Source organism: Marmota marmota, unplaced genomic scaffold (assembly GCF_001458135.2).
Source record: "Marmota marmota marmota unplaced genomic scaffold, marMar, whole genome shotgun sequence".
Lineage (NCBI taxonomy): Eukaryota > Metazoa > Chordata > Mammalia > Rodentia > Sciuridae > Marmota > Marmota marmota.
In genome coordinates this window covers 12,804,237-12,822,794 of record NW_026000283.1, presented here as the reverse complement: position 1 = coordinate 12,822,794, position 18,558 = coordinate 12,804,237, and the positions used below count along the sequence as shown (strand labels likewise).

Below are 18,558 nucleotides of genomic sequence, written 5' to 3'. Positions count from 1 at the left end.
ATATATATTATATATATAATATATATATATATATATATATATATATATATATATATATATATATATATAAATTATATATATATGCAAGTAAAAGAAAAATATATGCATCCAAATATTTGAAAGAGATTGTCTGCAGGTGGTTGGATAAATTTTCATATGTATATATGTGTCTTCCTTAATTTTCCAAATGTAAATGAATGCAATTTTTAAAATCAGATTACAAAAATATATGTAGTTTGGTTTCACTATAGAAATGAAAATAGCATGTTTCCACATGCATTTGTGTGTGAATTTGTGTTTGTTATATCTATATGCCCTGCAAACATAGATGAGCAAAACAGCTCTAAGGATTGTTTCTTGTCATGGCATTTTGTGTGATTTTTATTCTTTATATGTATTTTTTCCCATATTCTCCAAAATTTCTCAAATAAATGAAAGACCAATTTAAAGCAAGTTATAAATAATTTATAAACAATTCTATTTTATAAGAAAATGATTTAATGTAACTACTTACTATACTTTGTAAATGTAGCAAAACAGGTAATAAACTACTATATTCATACATGTAGAAATAAATGTAGAAAAATGTTTAATATAACTATTTACTATGGTTCATTGACATAGTTGGTTGTACTCAGAGATGGAAGTAAACAGATAAAATATTTCTGAGTATCAAGGTCAAAGATGATGTTTATATCTTATTCCTTTTTTGCTTGACTGTTCTTATAATAATATGTAGTCAAGAATGTATTCTCATTTTGCTTATAATCAGAAAAGAACCTCAGGATATGAATTATTTAAAATTCAGAGAGATCCTTAACTGGGAGAAAAACCTGTACGCTTTCCTTTGTGTACGGGAATTTTCCACATTTGAAACACACATTTCGCCATGAGAAATTCATCAGATGACACTGTTCACAATCCCAATCCCCCTCTCTGCGCTTGATGCCACATCTTGTTGAGTGAGAGGAGCCAGGCTTTGGCTTAAACCTTTCTGGCAGAAACTTCCTGGTATGGAGTCGCTTACCCTTCCAGGTAGACCCAGCATAACTCCCAGGAGAAACTACCACAGTTTCCCTTGCAGTTTCTGCTGGAAGGAAGCTAGGCAGGAATGAGCAGGAGGGTTCAGACAGACTAAGAGGTAGCAGTGGACTAGCCTGGCTCCAGTCCTCCAAGATACCAGAACAAGAAAAAACGGTTACCTCCTGGTCATTCTCACTAACAGAAATCAAATTTTCCTTTTCTTCTCCCTCTACATCAGAAGCAGTAATAGTAGCAGCTGTGGCTGCTGCAGCCTCTTGACCTGATTCCCCCACAGTTTCCTCCCCAGTCCAATCAATTCCTGTGTCTTGAGCAAATGCAAACTTGTTTAATGTCTGTGTCTCATTTCCATTCTCCTCTTCTTTCATTACTTCCTGCCCCTGAAATGGAGTGCTTAATACCTTAAGAAGCTCACTTCTGAGTAAATTTCGTTCCCCTTCTATTCTATGAAGGATTATAAGGCTTTGTTGTAGTTGAAACTGAGCTTTCTCCCTTTCCTTTTGTTGAGTATCCCTGAGTCTATTTACCATTCCTATCAGCACATTAATGAACAGTTTTTGTTCATCTACCTGTTCCTGCAGCTTCATTACCTTTTCTGTGTACTCTTTCTTCTGCTTCCTGGCCAAGCGCACTGCCAGGGCCAGGACACTCCAGGCACAAGACTTCTTAATGGATTCCGGAATTGCTGAGTCAGTCAGGATGGCCTGTAACTTCTTCTCCAATTCACCCCAGGTCTTGCTTGTCTGCATTGTATAGATGTCTGCACTAACTCCATTTCGAAGTATTTGCTCATTTATAAAATCTACAACCTCCCTTTGGTAGAAGCCACTGGCTGGGTCATTAAAATTCACAGCCATTCTAACTACCTCTCTCTGCTCTGTTTTGCCATCTAGTGGGGTGAGGGTTTATTTAAGTTCATACTTAGCTACTTAAGAGCTGTATTCATTAGAGGGCTGGAGTTGTGGCTCAGTGGTAGAGCACTTGCCTAGCATGTGTGAGGCACTGAGTTTGATTCTCAGCATCACATATAAGCAAATAAAATAAAGGTCCATTGACAACTAAAAAAATATTTTAAAAAATCCTTGGGCTGGGGTTGTCGTTCAGTGGTAGAGCACTTGCCTAGCATGTGTGAGGCACTGGGTTTGATTCTCAACACCACAAATAAATAAATAAAGGTCCATTGACAACTTAGAAAGTATTTAAAAAAAGAACGAGTCTTGAGAAAGTCAATGAATTTAACCATTAGGAGGTACATGCAAATATTAAAACCTAACACAAAATTAAAAGCCCAGTGAAATATTTATCTCAGGCAGCTCAGTCTGGTAGTGAATATAGATATACTAAATTGAATTGGGCAATACTTGTTTTAAAATATTATGCTAATTATAGTATTTAATAATATTAATTTAATACACAGTAACACTTTTTTTGGTACTGGGGATTGAACAGAGGGTCACTTTACCACTGAACTATATCCCAACCTTTTTCATTTTTTATTTTGAGGTAGGATCTCTCTAAGCTGCCCAGGCTGGCCTCAAATTTGTAATCCTCCTGCCTCAGCCTCCTGAGTATCTGGGAGGATTACAGGTGTGCACCACTGCACCTAGCCACAAGAACTATTTTTGATGATGAATGTAGGTCATCATTTATGTGCTACAGATAATACAAACCCATATTTTACCAAGTGAGATTTAATTTGTGTAGAGTAAAATTTGTATTTTTAATAGGTAATATTACAATAAATATTTATTATATTTTTAGAGCCAGGAATTTTGTTAGATGGAAGGAGATATAAAGATCAATGAGACACAATTCCTATGCCATAGAGGCCTATTTTCTACTACCAATTTGAACAGTATATTTCAGATAAGCCTGTTGCAAATAAAGTGCAAACCTCAGAGAAAAACTCCCCAGCATTATTATTAAGAATAATATATAATCAATAATATCTGATCCTTGGCATTTCTGCTTCACATATGAGATACACAAATTGCTTATCCTGGAGTTACATAAATACAATGGGGAATTGCCAATATCAATGAGACACTTTAAATCAAGTAGAGAACTGAACTAGACTCTGAAACAGAGATGTTTCCTATCAGCACAATTTCTCCTGAGAAAAACAATAAAACTAGATTAAATATGTAAAGCATTTAACTATGAAATCATACTTCATATCTCTTTTTCAACATTAAAGATCCCAAAATGCTAAATAGCATACAGCACAATAAAAATGTAAAAAATGTAATATATTGCCACTTGGGAAGTTCAGAAAAAAAGAGTTTATTTAAACATCTTTGTTTATTCAAAACAACATTTTTTATTAAATCTATTTAAGTTACTTATATTTATTTTTATTTATTTTTAACTAGTACATAAAAAATCAAATTTTACATACTAATGGGGTACCCTGTAATGTTTTCATACATGTATGCATTGCATAATGTTGAATTCAGGTTAAACATATGTACCTCCTCATAATTACATCACTTATTTATGGAAAAAACTCAAAATCTTTTCCTTTAGCTTTTTAAAATGTGTAGTATATGATTGTTATTTATGGTAATCCTATTGTGTGACATCACATTGGAACTTCTTACTACTGTCTTAATTATAACTTAATACTCATTGATCAAAATTTTCCCATCCCTTAGTCCCCAGCCTCTGCCATTCTACTCTCTGCTTCTATGAGATCAACTTTTTTTTAGATCCACATGGGTGTAAGATCATGTGAAAATACCTTGTATTTCTTTTGCAGGTATATACTTTTACCAAGGTATTTCAAATATCTTTTCTCTTTCATCATTTTTATTAGACTATTATAATTATATGGAGTATTATGGTTTATTTTGACAAAATAATACATGCAAGGGTTTTGATTTTATCCCTGTTCACCCCCTTTTGCTTCCCACCTCCCTCCCCCTATTCTCTCTTTTCTCCTCTATTATATTCCTTTCACTCCTTTATTTATTTTTTCTTTTTTTGGGGAATACCAGGGATTGAACTCAGGGGCACTCAACCACTGAGCCACATCCCAACCCTATTTTGTATTTTATTTAGAGACAGGGTCTCACTGAGTTGCTTAGTGCCTCACCGTTGCTGAGGCTGGCTTTGAACTCAAGATCCTCCTGCCTCAGCCTTCATAGCCACTGGGATTACAGGTGTATACCACCACGCCTGGGCTCCTTGATTCATTCATTCATTCATTCACTCATTTAGTGGTCCTGGGGATTGAACCCATGGCCTTGTGCTTGTAAGTCAAGAACTCTACCAACTGAGCTATATCTCCACCCCCTTTATTTATTTTTGGTATCAAAATATCAATTTTCTGCACAAACATTAAGGTGGAATTCTTTCTTTTTTTCACTATTTTTAGTTTATTTTTAAATTGTATTATTTATTTTATTTTTAAATAATAATAATTATTATAATAATACCAGGGATTGAACCCAGGGACCCTTAACCACTGAGCCATATCCACAGCAGTTTTTATGTTTTATTTAGAGACAGGGTCTTACTGAGTTGCTTAGTGTCTTGCTTTTGCTGAGGCTGGCTTTGAACTCATGATCCTCCTGCCTCAGCCTCCTGAGCTTCTGGGATTACAGATGTGTGCCATGCTTCCTGGCTTCACCATTTATTTTTAAAGGGGTTTATTTTTCTTTGGGTCCAAAGAACTAGAAATGCCAAGATGAGAAGGAAGAAAAGGGGGCTTGTGATATGGCTCAAGTGGTAGCATGCTTGCCTTGCAAGCATGAGGCACTGGGTTTGATCCTCAGCACCACATAAAAAAATAAAATATTGTGTTCACATAAAACTGAAAAATAAATATTAAAAAAAAAGAAGGAAGAAAAATTCAGAGCAATGAACTTCCCTCTGAAATCATTTTAGCAGTGGTATCAATCATTTCTGGAAGCAGACAGAAGGGTAGAAATGTGAGTTTTGCACCGATAGAGAACGTCATTAGGGAATATAAAAACTATTGGAGTTTGTGTGAAGACTGGATGGAGGAGTCCCAGCACATGATCAATTTCTTATGTCATTTGCTAAATCCTGTAGCTGCATTACATGAAAGCTTAAAGACTTAAATGGACAGTCCCTTGTCATGGGTGGAGTTATGTAAAAACAGCTTCTGAGATAAAGGTAAGGATACAAAATGTTTCTTAAAGGTCAATACCTCTGAAGGTGTAAGGGGCATGATTGAGCAGAGGGAGAAGTCAGACTGCAATGCAGGCCCCTCAAGCATTTCCCAACTCAATTCATTTCTCTGGAAGTATTACCCATGAGAATCATCACCTTATAATAGGCTGAAATGGTCAGGTCTTTGTACCTCCACCTCACTTAATCACTGGATATGAGCAGCCTTGAAATAGTATAGATATTTAGAAGGAGAAAGTTAATGAAATGGATTATAGTGTCTGCCATAATCAGTTCTCTCTTTCATAGTTCCTTCTCACTTTCAGCTATCATATCTGCTGGAATTGTGGTTTACCTGAGAGCAGAGGCCAGGCGATTTGGTTTCTATATATCTATATCCTTCCCTCTCCTATTATGTAATAACAAATCCTGATGTTCACGCGTTAATTACCCCAAGACGGTGACTCCTGTTCTTGTTTCCTGAACTTTGGATTAAATGAGACCAAAACACGCAGTTGTAAGTGATAGCTTATAACTCAATAGGACTTTTGCTATATCTTCTGGAAAATATATGTCCCCTTTAAAGATCAGGACTTTCAGTCCATCAGATAACTGAGTTGTGAAGATTGGGTGCAAAAATGCCCCAGTGGATTTTTTGGGAGTGTGGGTAAATGGAATTATTTCTGCTACCACACTTCGGTTCTCAGACTCATGTATTTTTCATATTGGGGGATAGGACAATACATTGATCCTGGAGTATGACACCCTCAACCTTGCAGATCATTGCCTCTGAGCTGGTGATTTAGCTGCATCTTCAACAGATTATTAGAATAACTTAAGTGTAGAAGCTTCTGGGTAGTGAACCACATTATGTGACTAATGAATTCTACATTACTGTTGCCATGAAATGGGTCCACTGGACTGATGCAATACTATATTGGATCAAACATTTTGTAAGCTCCTGGACTATGGCACCAGCCTTGTAGGAAAGAAAGACAAATTATGTCTGGAATACAAACTGATTACCCTTTCAGGATGGGAAAACCCTAGTGTAGTCAATATGCAAAAAAGGAATCAGTTGGCTGGTCACTGTGGCCCACGCCTGTAATCCCAGTGGCTCAGAAAGCTGAGGCAGGAGGATTGCGAGTACAAAGACAGCCTCAGCAAAAGTGAGGTGCTAAGCAACTCAGTGAGACCCTGTCTCTAAATAAAATACAAAATAGGGTTGGGGTGTGGCTTAGTGGTCAAGTGACCCTGAGTTCAATCCTGAATACCCACCCCCCGCCAAAAAAGGAATCAGTTGGCCTCAAGTAATTAAGCCAAATCAGGGCCTCAGTTTTTATTTCCACTGCATAAAAGTTGAACGTTTGCCAGTAACAGTGAATATATCAATCTTAGTACATGTGTATCTAGGGCTCCTACATAGCCTCCATCTCTATAACCATGGCTACTTTTCTCCTGTGCTCATTGTGATGGTACTGGCCTGGTTGATGACTGTAGGGCATCAATTGCTGCCCAATTCCCTGTCTCGGGGCCGCACATTTGGCTGGGATGGCACCTGGCGATTAGCCAGGAGGCAGTGCTGTGGGTGGTGACAGAAAAAACAGACCATCTCCAGGATAGGTCCAGGACTATTCCGCACTCGTGGACAGCTCGTGCCTTCCCTTACAGACTATGGGATGGGTGTACATGTGGACTTACTCCACCCCTCTGACCTTTATCCTGATTGGCTCCTGTGCAGTACATAAGCTGTGTGTACTTCCTCAATAAATGAGATCCTGCTTCGACTCATCTCCCTGGCACAGCTGATTGTCCTCCTGCGAGGGAGGGCTGCGTGTGGGCTGCCAGTCGACCTTTACCTCTCTTGGCTCCTCTTGGTCGGGGCGTACTTTCCCCGCTTCTCTGGCCGGTCAGGAGGAGACGGGGCTAAAAACCCTGACATCTGGCGCCCGAACAGGGACACCGAACACTGATGCCGAACATAGATGCAGAACACGGACACGGAACAGGGACACAAAGGAAGTATCGGCGAGCCAAGCCAAGCGAGTTTCAAGGTAAGGGTATCCCTGGAAAGATAGGGCAATCTTATACTAAGTACGACAACCTGGACTGTGAAGCCATTGTTAAGGAGCCTCTTGGGTTACAGCGAGTCAGTCCTCTAGCTTCCCAGGAGGAGAAAAATTTAAAACCTCACTCTGACAATGGCCTCCTAGATCCTTTTGATCCCTGGCCTGGTTCTCTGGGTTGCACACCAAGTGCTCCTGTCCCGGAACACGTGGTAGAGAGTCGGGATGGGGAGCGGCCTCCACCATATTATCACCTCTACCCCCATGGAAATTCTCTGCCCTCTGGTGCAAACCCGGAAAAGCCGGGTAAGCTGCCATCTTGTATGGCTTTCCCGGTAAATGCTAACCCTGGGGGCAATAGACCGGCCTTATGGTATCCCTGGGAGGCCCAAGATTTGAAAGAACTCAAAAAGGCCATCTCTGAGGATGGACCTAATTAACCCTGGGCCGAAACCATCCTCCAGGGTCTGGCCCACCAACAGTGTACCACCCAAGACTGGAAAAACTTAACCAAGGCCGTGCTTCCTGGTCCCCTCTACCTGAAGTGGTGTGCTTTTTTAATGAGGAGTGCCACACTCAGGCTGAGAGGAATCAGGCTGTTAATCCCTCGGTTCCTGTAACTTATGGGATGCTGTCAGGGTCCAGTGATCAATTTTCCACAGGCCTTTAGCAGACTGATATCCCTGCCCCCTACCAGGAGCAAGTATGGGCTTTAGGACTGGTGGCATGGAAAAAGTTGGAGGAAGGCCCCTCAGAGCCCCTGATAGCAGGAATTACTCAGAGGGCTACCGAGGATCTTGCCACCTTCATCGAGAGGGTGGAAAAGAGCCTCCAAAGGAAATTCCCCCCAGGGCCCCTTCGGGACCAGTTTGTCAAGATGCTGGTCTGGTAAGGGATGACCACAGACCACAAATTAGCCTGTGCGTGGATGAAGGACAGATCTATGGGGAGATGGATAGTGGCCACTAAGGATGTCGGTACTCAAACCCACCAATCACAGTTGTTGGTCGCAGCCTTGTAGGCCCAAACGGCTTCGCTTGCTGAGGCCCTTACTACTGCCCTCGCCTCTTCCAGTGGCGCCGGGAAAGGGGTTTGTTATGGATGTGGTCAACAGGGCCACTTCAAGAGAGAGTGCCCTATAGGCCAAATAAGACCCGGTACCCTGCAGGGGCATCCCTCAGGTTGGACTAAGGGGCAAACTCCACCTAAGAAGCCTTGCCCCCAGTGTAGAAAGGGATTCCATTGGTGGAGGGATTGTAAGTCCAAATTTGATATTGACGGGAAGCCTTAAACTAATAACGGGGCGCCCTCCAGCCCCGTCACCCAAAGGAGGCATGCCGCCTAGTGGCCTGCCTAGGGCCCACTGGACAGTCCCAATAATCCTGGGAATTAGGCCAAAAATGGACATCTTCATAGCAGGAAAAAAGTTCCGCTGCTTGATTGACACTGGAGCGAATTGGACAGTATTAAGGAAAGAGGAGGTTCCCTCACAATGGAAGCTGATTCCCGGACCTCAGTTATTGGGGGTAGGGGGAGATACAAGGTCTGAAGAAACCAAGGATTTGCTTACTTATAAGGATGTAGATGGGAGTCAGGGAGAGGTATGCTCTCTGGTGGCCTGACAGCTAATCTGCTGGGACAGGATATTTTGGGGGAAGCTGAGGTGTTCATCCCCACAGATCACAAAGGGATATATGACAATATCCTAGAGGAAGAGGAGTGACAACAACAGTTTGGCCCATTGGGTCCCCTTAGCAATTACTGAGGGGATCCACTTTTTGAGATATTGAGGCAAAACACTCCTGCATCCCGTGTGAGGCCTCACCCCCAATCCTAAAGGCCACTGTTCCTACCATCCCTGCCATTCAATGGCTTCCAGACCCTCTAGTGTGGGTGGAACAGTGTCCACTTCCCCTAGATAAACTACAAAAGCTAAAGGAGATAATATCAGAACAATTGACCCCAGGGCATATGAGGCCCTCCCTGACCCCTTGGGATAGTCCTGTATTTGTCATACAAAAGGCCACGGGGAAATGGAGAATGTTACAGGACCTAAGAAAAGATTTAATGAGCTGATGATTCCTGTTGGTGCCCCCTTGCGAGGGCTACCCTGGGTCCCCTCCATCCCTCGGGATTTGACTCTCATTGTGATTGATATCAAGGATTGCTTCTTTTCTATTCCCCTTGATCCCCAGGACTGCGAGAAGTTTGCCTTCTCCCTGTTAACTTCCAGGGGCCAGACCAAAGATATGAGTGGGTGGTGTTGCCCCAGGGCATGGCTAACAGTCCAGCTTTTTGTCAACATTATGTTTCACAAGTCCTGCAACCCCTTTGGAGGTGATCGGATATAATTCTATATGTTTACATGGATGACATCATTATTGGGGTGGTGGACGCCAAAGCATTAGGCTCCACCTATAAGGAACTCCGGACTCTCTTACAAAAGGGAGGATTACATGTATCTAATGACAAGGTTCAGTCCTTACCCCCTTTTAAAATTCTAGGGGCCGAACTTAAGATAGACTCTATCCCCTTAAGCCTCAATTACTTTTCCAGTCATCCTATACCTTGGTGGAATTACAAAAACTGTTGGGCGAACTCAACTGGTTGAGGCCTTGGCTTCACCTGCCTACAGAAGACCTGCTTCTGCTTTTCGACTCTTTAAGAGATAAAGTCCCCACAGATGTCATCACAATGACTCCATGGCATCAATTGATATTCCAAAAGATTCAGTCAGCCTTAGATGCAGCACAATTGGCTCACTATAGGCCCCAATGCCCCCTCTGTCTTTGGATCCTCCCTGGCTCGGAGCTTTCTTCGGCCACCATTACCCAGTTAGGTGAGCCTCTTCAATGGATACATGCGTCTGTGGGAGGGGCCCCTAGGGTCTATTCCCAACTTGACCAGTTGGCTGATCTGATAGTTAAGGGTAGGGATATTTCCCTGAGACATTATGGGTGGGATCCTGATGTGCTAGTAGTCCCCTACCGGTTGTCGGACTTTGAATGGGTCAGAAGAAACCATAGTCGGGTATCCAATGCCTTGGAGGGTTTCATGGGAAAGGTGGATTGTCATTATGGTACTTTGAAATGGCTGACGTCATTCTCGAGATTACGATGGATGCCCCCCATACCTTTTCCCACCAGACCCCTCACTAAATGTCTTTACTGATGGGGGAAAGGCAGGATCTGCCGCCATGGTGTACTCCGCCTCTTCCCCTGCCAGTGAAGGAAAAAGTACCCACTATTTTAAGCCAGTTATGGGATTTGCACAATTTAAGGAACTATATGCAATTGCCCTGGCCTTGACCCGTCTCCATGGACCAATGAACTTGTTTTCTGACAGCCTATATGTAGTCAACTTGTTATCAACTCTAGTGTCAACATATATTAAGTTGGACAAAAACCCAATTACTCCTCTGATGATTAAAGTCTGATCCTTGTTAAAAGAGCGGGCTGAGCCGATTTTTCTGCAGCATCTCAGGGGACACCAAGAGTTACCTGGAATCTTGACACAGGGGAAACAAATGGCTGATCAATTGGCTACAAATGGGACTATCATAGCTACTGCTCAGTCTCAACAGAACCTTCAGATGGCTCAAGGACTTCATGAATTTACTCACTTAAACTGGAGAGGGTTACATCAAAGATTCCCCCTGATTCCCATAAAAGATTTAAAAAAGATCATAAGGACATGTAAATCATGTAATGCCATTTTTACAGGTCCCACCTCTTCAATCCCCTGGGGTCAACCCCAGGGGCCTCAGACCTAATGTCGTCTGGCAAACTGATGTGACCCACTATGCACCTTTTGGAGAATTAAAATATATATTTATGTCTATAGATACTTATTCACATGCTTGTTGGGCAACTGCTCAGTTGGGTGAAAAAGCTAGACACACTGAGAGCCATTTCCTACAATGTTTTGCCATTTTGGGATTACCCCTTCAGGTTAAGACAGACAATGGGCCCTGCTTTGTGAGCAAATCATTAGAAGAATTCTTCCAAACTTGGAATATTAAACACACCACTGGAATACCATACAATCCAAAAGGTCAAGTTATAATTGAGAGACATAAAAAGATCTTAAAAGACCAACTAATACAATATAAAGGGGGAGACAACCCCCATGACCAATTAAGGACAGCCATGCTTACATTAAATATTTTAAATTTTTCCAAAGACCAACCTCTAACTGCTTTCCAGAGACATTGGTCTAATCAGACACATTATTTAAAGGTAGAGGTCCAATGGAGGGACCCTCTTACTGGATCATGGCACGGTCCTGACCCCCTCATTAGTGCAGGGAGGGGATTTGGGTGTGTATTCCCGCATGGAGAGCCAAGTCCAATTTGGGTACCTGTTAGAGATCTAAAATACTGTTCACTGGAACAAAAATGATTACCCAAGAGCACCCCCTCTTGAGGTAGGATTCTTTATTTTCTCATTTGTAGGAATGAAAAGACAACTCTGGATGCTTTTCCTGGTTATGACCAGACTTCTCATGGTCTCCCTTGTGGCATTCATCATGGCCACGGAGATGTGCTGGCCTCAGTGCACCATGTTATCAGCACTACCTCCAATCTCAACTCGATTCCTTGGCTGTGGTAGTCCTCCAAACCTGCTTACCGCCTGAGAAGGAGGACTATGTCTATTCCTACAGGAGGAGTGCTGTTTCTACTGGGCTCCTCCAGTTTCTCAAGGACCCAGCCAGAGCTGTTCAACTGATGGTGGTCAGGCAGCAATACGCCATCTTACAAGATACTGACTGTGAACCCTATGAGGTTGGCCATGGCCCCTACCGGGATGTACAGATGTAAGCCGGGAACAGAGCCATCTCTCTTCCTTGAGGCTTCCCATTGGGCCTGATCAGGCCCTGCAGGTAGGATTGCCCAAAGAGCTAAAGTGGTAGTCAATGACGGGTAAGATCCCCAGAGAAGGACAACCTAAGACAGGCACTCTCTCGAGTAAGGCAAACACCTGCTAATAAAATGAAAAGGGGGAGATGTAGGGCATGACTTTCTGTCCACTTCCCAGTCTCGGGGCCGCACATGTGGCTGGGATGGCGCCTTGCGATCAGCCAGGAGGCGATGCTGTGGGTGATGACAGAAAAAACAGACCACCTCCAGGGTAGGTCCAGGACTCTTCCGCCCCCGTGAACAGTTCGTGCCTTCCCTTACAGAATATGGGATAGGTGTATACATGGACTCGCTCCATCTCTCTGACCTTTATCCTGATTGGCTCCAGGGATACCCTTACCTTGAAACTCGCTTGGCTTTCCACATAAACTGTATTTATTTACTTATTTACTTATTTTGGACACTGGGGATTAAACACAGGGGCATTTAATCACTGAGCCTCATCTCAGCCCTTTTTCATGTTTTATTTAGAGTCAAGGTCTTGCTGAGTTGCTTAGGGCTCACTAAATATCTGAGGCTGGCCTTGAACTTAAGATCTTGTCTCAGCATCCTGAGCCACTGGGATTACAGGTGTGTGCCACTGCGAACAGCGTAAACTATATTTTAGAGTAACAAAAGTCAAAGAGTAGAAATTATTTACATAAAAATTTCAATCAATAATTGCAGGTCATAAAATCACCAATTTATAATGTCTAATGAAATAATGAATCTAGGCAATAGTCATCAACAGATGTTAGAACTATTAAGTAGGATGAGGAAAATTTATAATAGGGAGCCCAGATTGACAACATCTGAATAAATTGATCAAATTCCACATCACTAAAATTGGTACATATGGACATCATTGTATTTCATAAGATATAGTAATAAGAAGTATACAAAACCTGTGAAGTATTGTGCTAAAAATGTTGGAACTGAATCTAATCTATCTTTTAGCTCTAACAAATAGTTTATAGTAGACCAATAAAGATCAAATTAACAAATTGAGGAGGCAATCAGACAAATACTTAATACAAGTTCTTCCATAGGTAAACTCCTCAGTTTTTTCCAACAAATCAATAGAATAAAAATAAACTGGAAGCTGGGCACTGTGGCACACCTGTAATCCCAGCAGCTTGGGAGGCTGAGGCAAGAGGATTATGAGCCAGTCTCAGCAACAGTGAGGCATTAAGCAACTTAGTGAGACCCTGTCTCTAAATAAAATACAAAATATGGGATGTGGCTCAGTGGTCGAGGGACCCTGAGTTCAATACCCAGTATAAAAAAAAAAAAAAAAACAGTACAAAATAAATAAATAAATAAACTAGAGCTGGGTGCAGTGGCATATGCCATATTCCAGTGGATTAGGAGGCTGAGGCAGGAGGATGATGAGTTCAAAGCCAGCCTCAGTAATTTACTGAGGTTCTAAATAACTTAGTAAGACCCTGTCTCAAATTCAAAAAAAATAGAGCTGGGGTTGTGGCTCAGTAGTACAGCACTTGCCTAGCATGTGTGAGGCACTGGGTTCGATTCTTAGCACCACATATAAATAAATTAGTAAATAAAATAAAAATTTTTTAAAAAAATTAAAAATAAATACAAAGGGTTGGGGATGTGACTCAGTGGTTAAGTGTTCCTGGGTTTAATTCCCACTATCAAAAACAAACAAAAATAGAGAGAGAGAGAGAGAGAGAGAGAGAGAGACAGAGACAGACACACTAATGCCTAAATAATAACAGACAAATGCTACATAACTTGACTTTGGCTTTATCTGGATCCTAATCTGAATAAATAAAAAGAAATTATACTAGTAGCAGAAATTATACTAGTTGTATTTTATGACTATATTATAACATTAGAAATTAATAGCAGTGTGAAAAATATATAAAAAACTTTGAAAAACTTAATTGATACTTAAAATATGGAGTAAAAAATGAAATCTATTGAGAAAACTTAATAGAATTAAATACCTGTGTAACAAAATAAGAAAAAGTAAATAAATTAACTAAGCTTTCAACTGAAAAACACCAAAATAAATTTGATGAAAATATAAATTAATTTAGTATCAAAGCAGAAATCCATGAATTGAAATAAAAATAGTATGGGCTGGCATTGTGACTCAATGGTTGAGCACTTGCCTCACATGCGTCAGGCACCGGGTTTGATCTCCAGCACCACATTAAAAGCATAAATAAAATAAAAGATATTGTGTCCATCTACAACTTAAAAAAAGAAATTAAAATAGTAAAATTCCTGAATAAATGGAAACTAACACTTGAAGCTCTCAACCATTTGAAAAAAAAATACTGATATGTGCTACAACATGGATGAACCTCAAAAACATTATGCTGACTGAAAAAAATCTACTTAACAAAGGACAACATATTGCATGATTCCATTCCATTTATATAAATTGTTATTATCCAAAAAGAGATTAGTGGTTTTATAGGATAAAGTTAAAAAGAGAGATTTAATGCAAGTGGCATAAGAGATCTTACTGGAGTGATGGAAATGTTCTGAAGCAGGATTTTAGTGATGGCCAAACAACTCAGTTTACTAAAAATTATTGAATTGTATACTCAAAATGGGTAAATTTTATGGCATGTAAATTATATATTCATAAAATCATTTTTGAAAAAAAACTGGTTTTTCAATTGTACACTTGATATATTAAGTTCATCAGGAATGAGGAATAGCTCTAGTAGAATCAAATGGTTCATGTGTTTTGTCAGTATTAATTAAAGGTTAAATAGTTAATCCAGGGAATTTATGAGCAAAGAGTGTTCACTGTGAAGAGAAAATGCAAATGCTCTGAGACAGTTGTATGCTTCGCTTGTTAAAGAACTTCAGGAAGTCCAGTATACCTGCAGTGGAATGAGAGAGTAAAAGAATGGTGACAGAAGAGGTAAGAGTGATGGCAAGGATTCATATCATGTAGATACTTTTTAGGTCACTGTTAGGACTTTGTTTTATTATCAAAGGGAGATTAGAAGATATAGGATGATTTATGCAGAGGAATGAAATAATTTGATTTAAATTTTAAATATATCACATTAGCTGCTATTCGAATAACAGACTACAGGTGCCAAGGGCAAAATTTAGGAGACCACTTAGGAGAGACTACTGCAATAATCCAGTTTAGAGATCATGGAGCTTAAAATTTTCTCCCCTTTTTACAAACTTGTATTGTCCCCTATTACCTATTCTATCAAGTCCAAAGTCCTCTGTCAAAGAATGTCAAATCAATTCAGTATTCAAAAAACAAAAGCTAAACTAAGTACAAGGTATTTGTATTATGAAGGGATTAGTACACCTACTCACAAAAATTCTGTGACTATAGCTGACCCTATTGTCAAAAAATGTACACCAGTAAATCCTAGAATGTTGGATTAAATGCAGCAAACATCCTTTTATATAAATATTAGCTAAGGTTTGCGAAAAAGGAGATGAAGCCTATGGGGAAAAAATGAAGAGGAACTCTGAAAACAATAAATATAAATGAACTGAAGCTTTTTGCTCAGGGTTGAGGTGTTGCAAGAAGGGATGTCCATATGGTAATAAAAAAGTGAAAGGGTTTGGATTTCAACAATCACTATTTGAGGAAAGAAGATGAAACACTGGGACTGAGGAAAATAAGATTTAGAACTGGATTCCCTGGAGAACGTGACAACAATTGAAGGGCTACATTATGGAGGAGACAGACAAGAAAAAAATTCCACCTGCAAATAATACATCAAATAAAGTGTGTGTATCCAGATTATATAAAAACTCAAAATTCAGTTATAAAAAACCAAACACCCCAATTAACAAATGGAAAAATGTTTGAATAGATATTTCATCAAATAAGATAGTTGGGGGACAAATAAGAATATGAATAGATATTTAAAATGATTATCATTAGGTAAATGCAAATCAAAACCACACAAGGGTTGTGGCTCAGTGGTACAGCACTCACCTAGCACGTGCGAGGCACTGGGTTCAATCCTCAGCATCACAAAAAAATAAATAAATAAATTAAATAAAGGTAATGTGTCCAACTACAACTAATTAAAAAAAACACATGAGATATTGCTTCACATCTATTAGAACAACTAAAATTAAAAAGGCTAATAATACTAACTGTATTAGCTTAGACTGTCACAATAAAATACAATAGACTGGGTTAAACACTAGAAATTTATTTTCTCACAGTTCTAGAAGCTGGAAAGTCCAAGATCAAATTCCTGGTAAAGCTTTCCTTCCTGCTTGCAGATGGCCACCTTCTCACACTGTCTTTATATAGTAGAAAGAGAGAAAGATATCTCACTTCCTGTTCATATAAGGCTAAAATCCTGTCATACTAAGATCCAATCCTGTCATTTAGTTTTCATTGCATCCTAAAAATCCTATGTTCCAATATAGTCATGTTGGGGGTTAGTGATACAACATATGCTTTTTTGGGTGGAGGACAATTCAGTTCATAGTACCAATTATTGAAGAGATTTGGAGAAATGGAAACAGTCATACACTGCTGGTGCGAAAACAGTTTGATAGTTTCTTAAGTTAAACATACACAAAATAGACTTGGTGGAGTAGGCCTTTTATCTCAGCAGCTCAGGAAGCTGAGGCAGGAGTATCGTGAGTTCAAAGCCAGCCTCAGCAATTTAGTGAGGCTCTAAAGCAACTCAGCAAGACCCTATTTCAAAATAAAAATAGATAAATAAACAAAAAAGGCCTGGGGATGTGGTTCAGCAGTAAAGCACCTCTGGGCTCTCTGTTTGGTACAAAAAAAAGTTAAAAATACACATACTTGGGCTGGGATTGTTGCTTAGTGGTAGAGTGCTTGCCTAACATGTGTGAGGCACTGAGTTTGATTCTCAGCACCACATAAAAATAAATAAAATAAAAAGTTTCATCAACAATTAATAAAAATATTTTTTTAAAATACACATATTAAATTATTTAGCCTTTCTATTGCTAGATATTTATGCAGTAGCAAAGAACATGCCCATGCAAAAAATGATATGTGAATATTCATAATAGCTTTATTTGTAATAACCCCAAACTGAAAATAACTCAAATATTCAACAACAGAGGCAGAGAAAAACTCTAGTATATCCATACCATCTCATGGAATACTGGGTGCTGAGTAATAAAAGGGAATGAATACGTTACATGAGTCTCAAAATAACTATGCTGAATGAAAGAAGTCAGACCAAAAAAGAGTAATACTACATTAATTTATATAAAAGTCTGAAAATAAAAATCAACCCATATTGACAGAAGGCAAACAGTGGTTTCTTGGGGAGGGGGAGAAGAGGGAGCTATCAGAGAGAGTTATCACAAGAAGGCTTTTAGGGTGATACATATGTTCATAATCTTGAATGTGATACTAATTTCATAGGTTTAAACATGTTACATAAATAAAGGTAATGTGTCCAACTACAACTAATTAAAAAAAACACATGAGATATTGCTTCACATCTATTAGAACAACTAAAATTAATGAAAATGTGATTTTCATTTATATTCCCCTTACATGTGTTTAATGTTTATAGCAGCCTGAATGCAACTATGAACATCCAAAGCCTGATGGATTAAATAAATGGATGTTATTTAAGGATACACACATTGGTTATCAAACTGCAGAGGGAAACAAGTAAACTATTACTACAAAAATCAAAAGACTTGATTTCTGTCTGGGAGCAATAAGCTGGGAATGGTGACACATGCCTGTAATCCCAGAACCTTGGTAGACTGATGCAGAAAGATTGTAAATTCAAGTTTCAACAATGCCTACCTCACAAGAAAATAATTAAAAGGGCTGGGAATGTAGATCAGTTGCAAGGTACCCCTGGATTCAATCCTCAAAAAAGTCTCAAGTTATTTTGTGAAGGTTTAAAAACAAATTAGGATAAAATGTGGTAAACAGTTATAGTACCCAAACCTTATTGCCGCAGTCTGGCTGGGCACAATCAGGAGCCACTTGTCAAAAGAAACTAACTTTATTTTTAGAACCACACACGCCAAACAAAACAGCCTCTCAGGAAAAATCCTCAGAGCCTCAACTGCCACCACCGGCTTTCCACAAGCCTCTCTCTCCCACACAAGCCTCTCTCCACCTCCCACAATCCTCCTGCTCTTGAGGCCGATTGGCTGGGTCACGTGGGCGGAGCCAAAAAAAAGTCCCCCAATGAGCAGCTCCGTGGTCTGAAAGGGCAGGGAAACAGTCCAATGAGCATCACCGCAGAGGAGCCAATCAGCTAGATGTTGCTGGGGCCGAGGAGCCAATCAGCTAGATGTTGCTGGGGCCGCTGTGAGCCAATCATCAGCCGGCAGCTGGAAGTTTGCTGGCAGCTGGAAGTTTGCTGGGGCCCCTTTGGCTGTGGCTCTCAACATCTCCCCCTCTCTGTTTAAACAACAAGCATGTGGCTTAGGGAC

General features: G+C 39.9%; 1 protein-coding gene across 1 annotated transcript; it reads right to left on the bottom strand.

Moving 5' to 3' along the window:
- Positions 1–797: 797 nt before the first annotated feature.
- Positions 798–1,898, bottom strand: LOC107153056 (testis-expressed protein 13B-like). Its single transcript, XM_015498556.1, has one exon. The coding sequence runs from the start codon at positions 1,896–1,898 to the stop codon at positions 798–800; it is 1,101 nt and encodes a 366-aa protein (XP_015354042.1).
- Between the last annotated feature and the right edge of the window lie 16,660 nt (positions 1,899–18,558).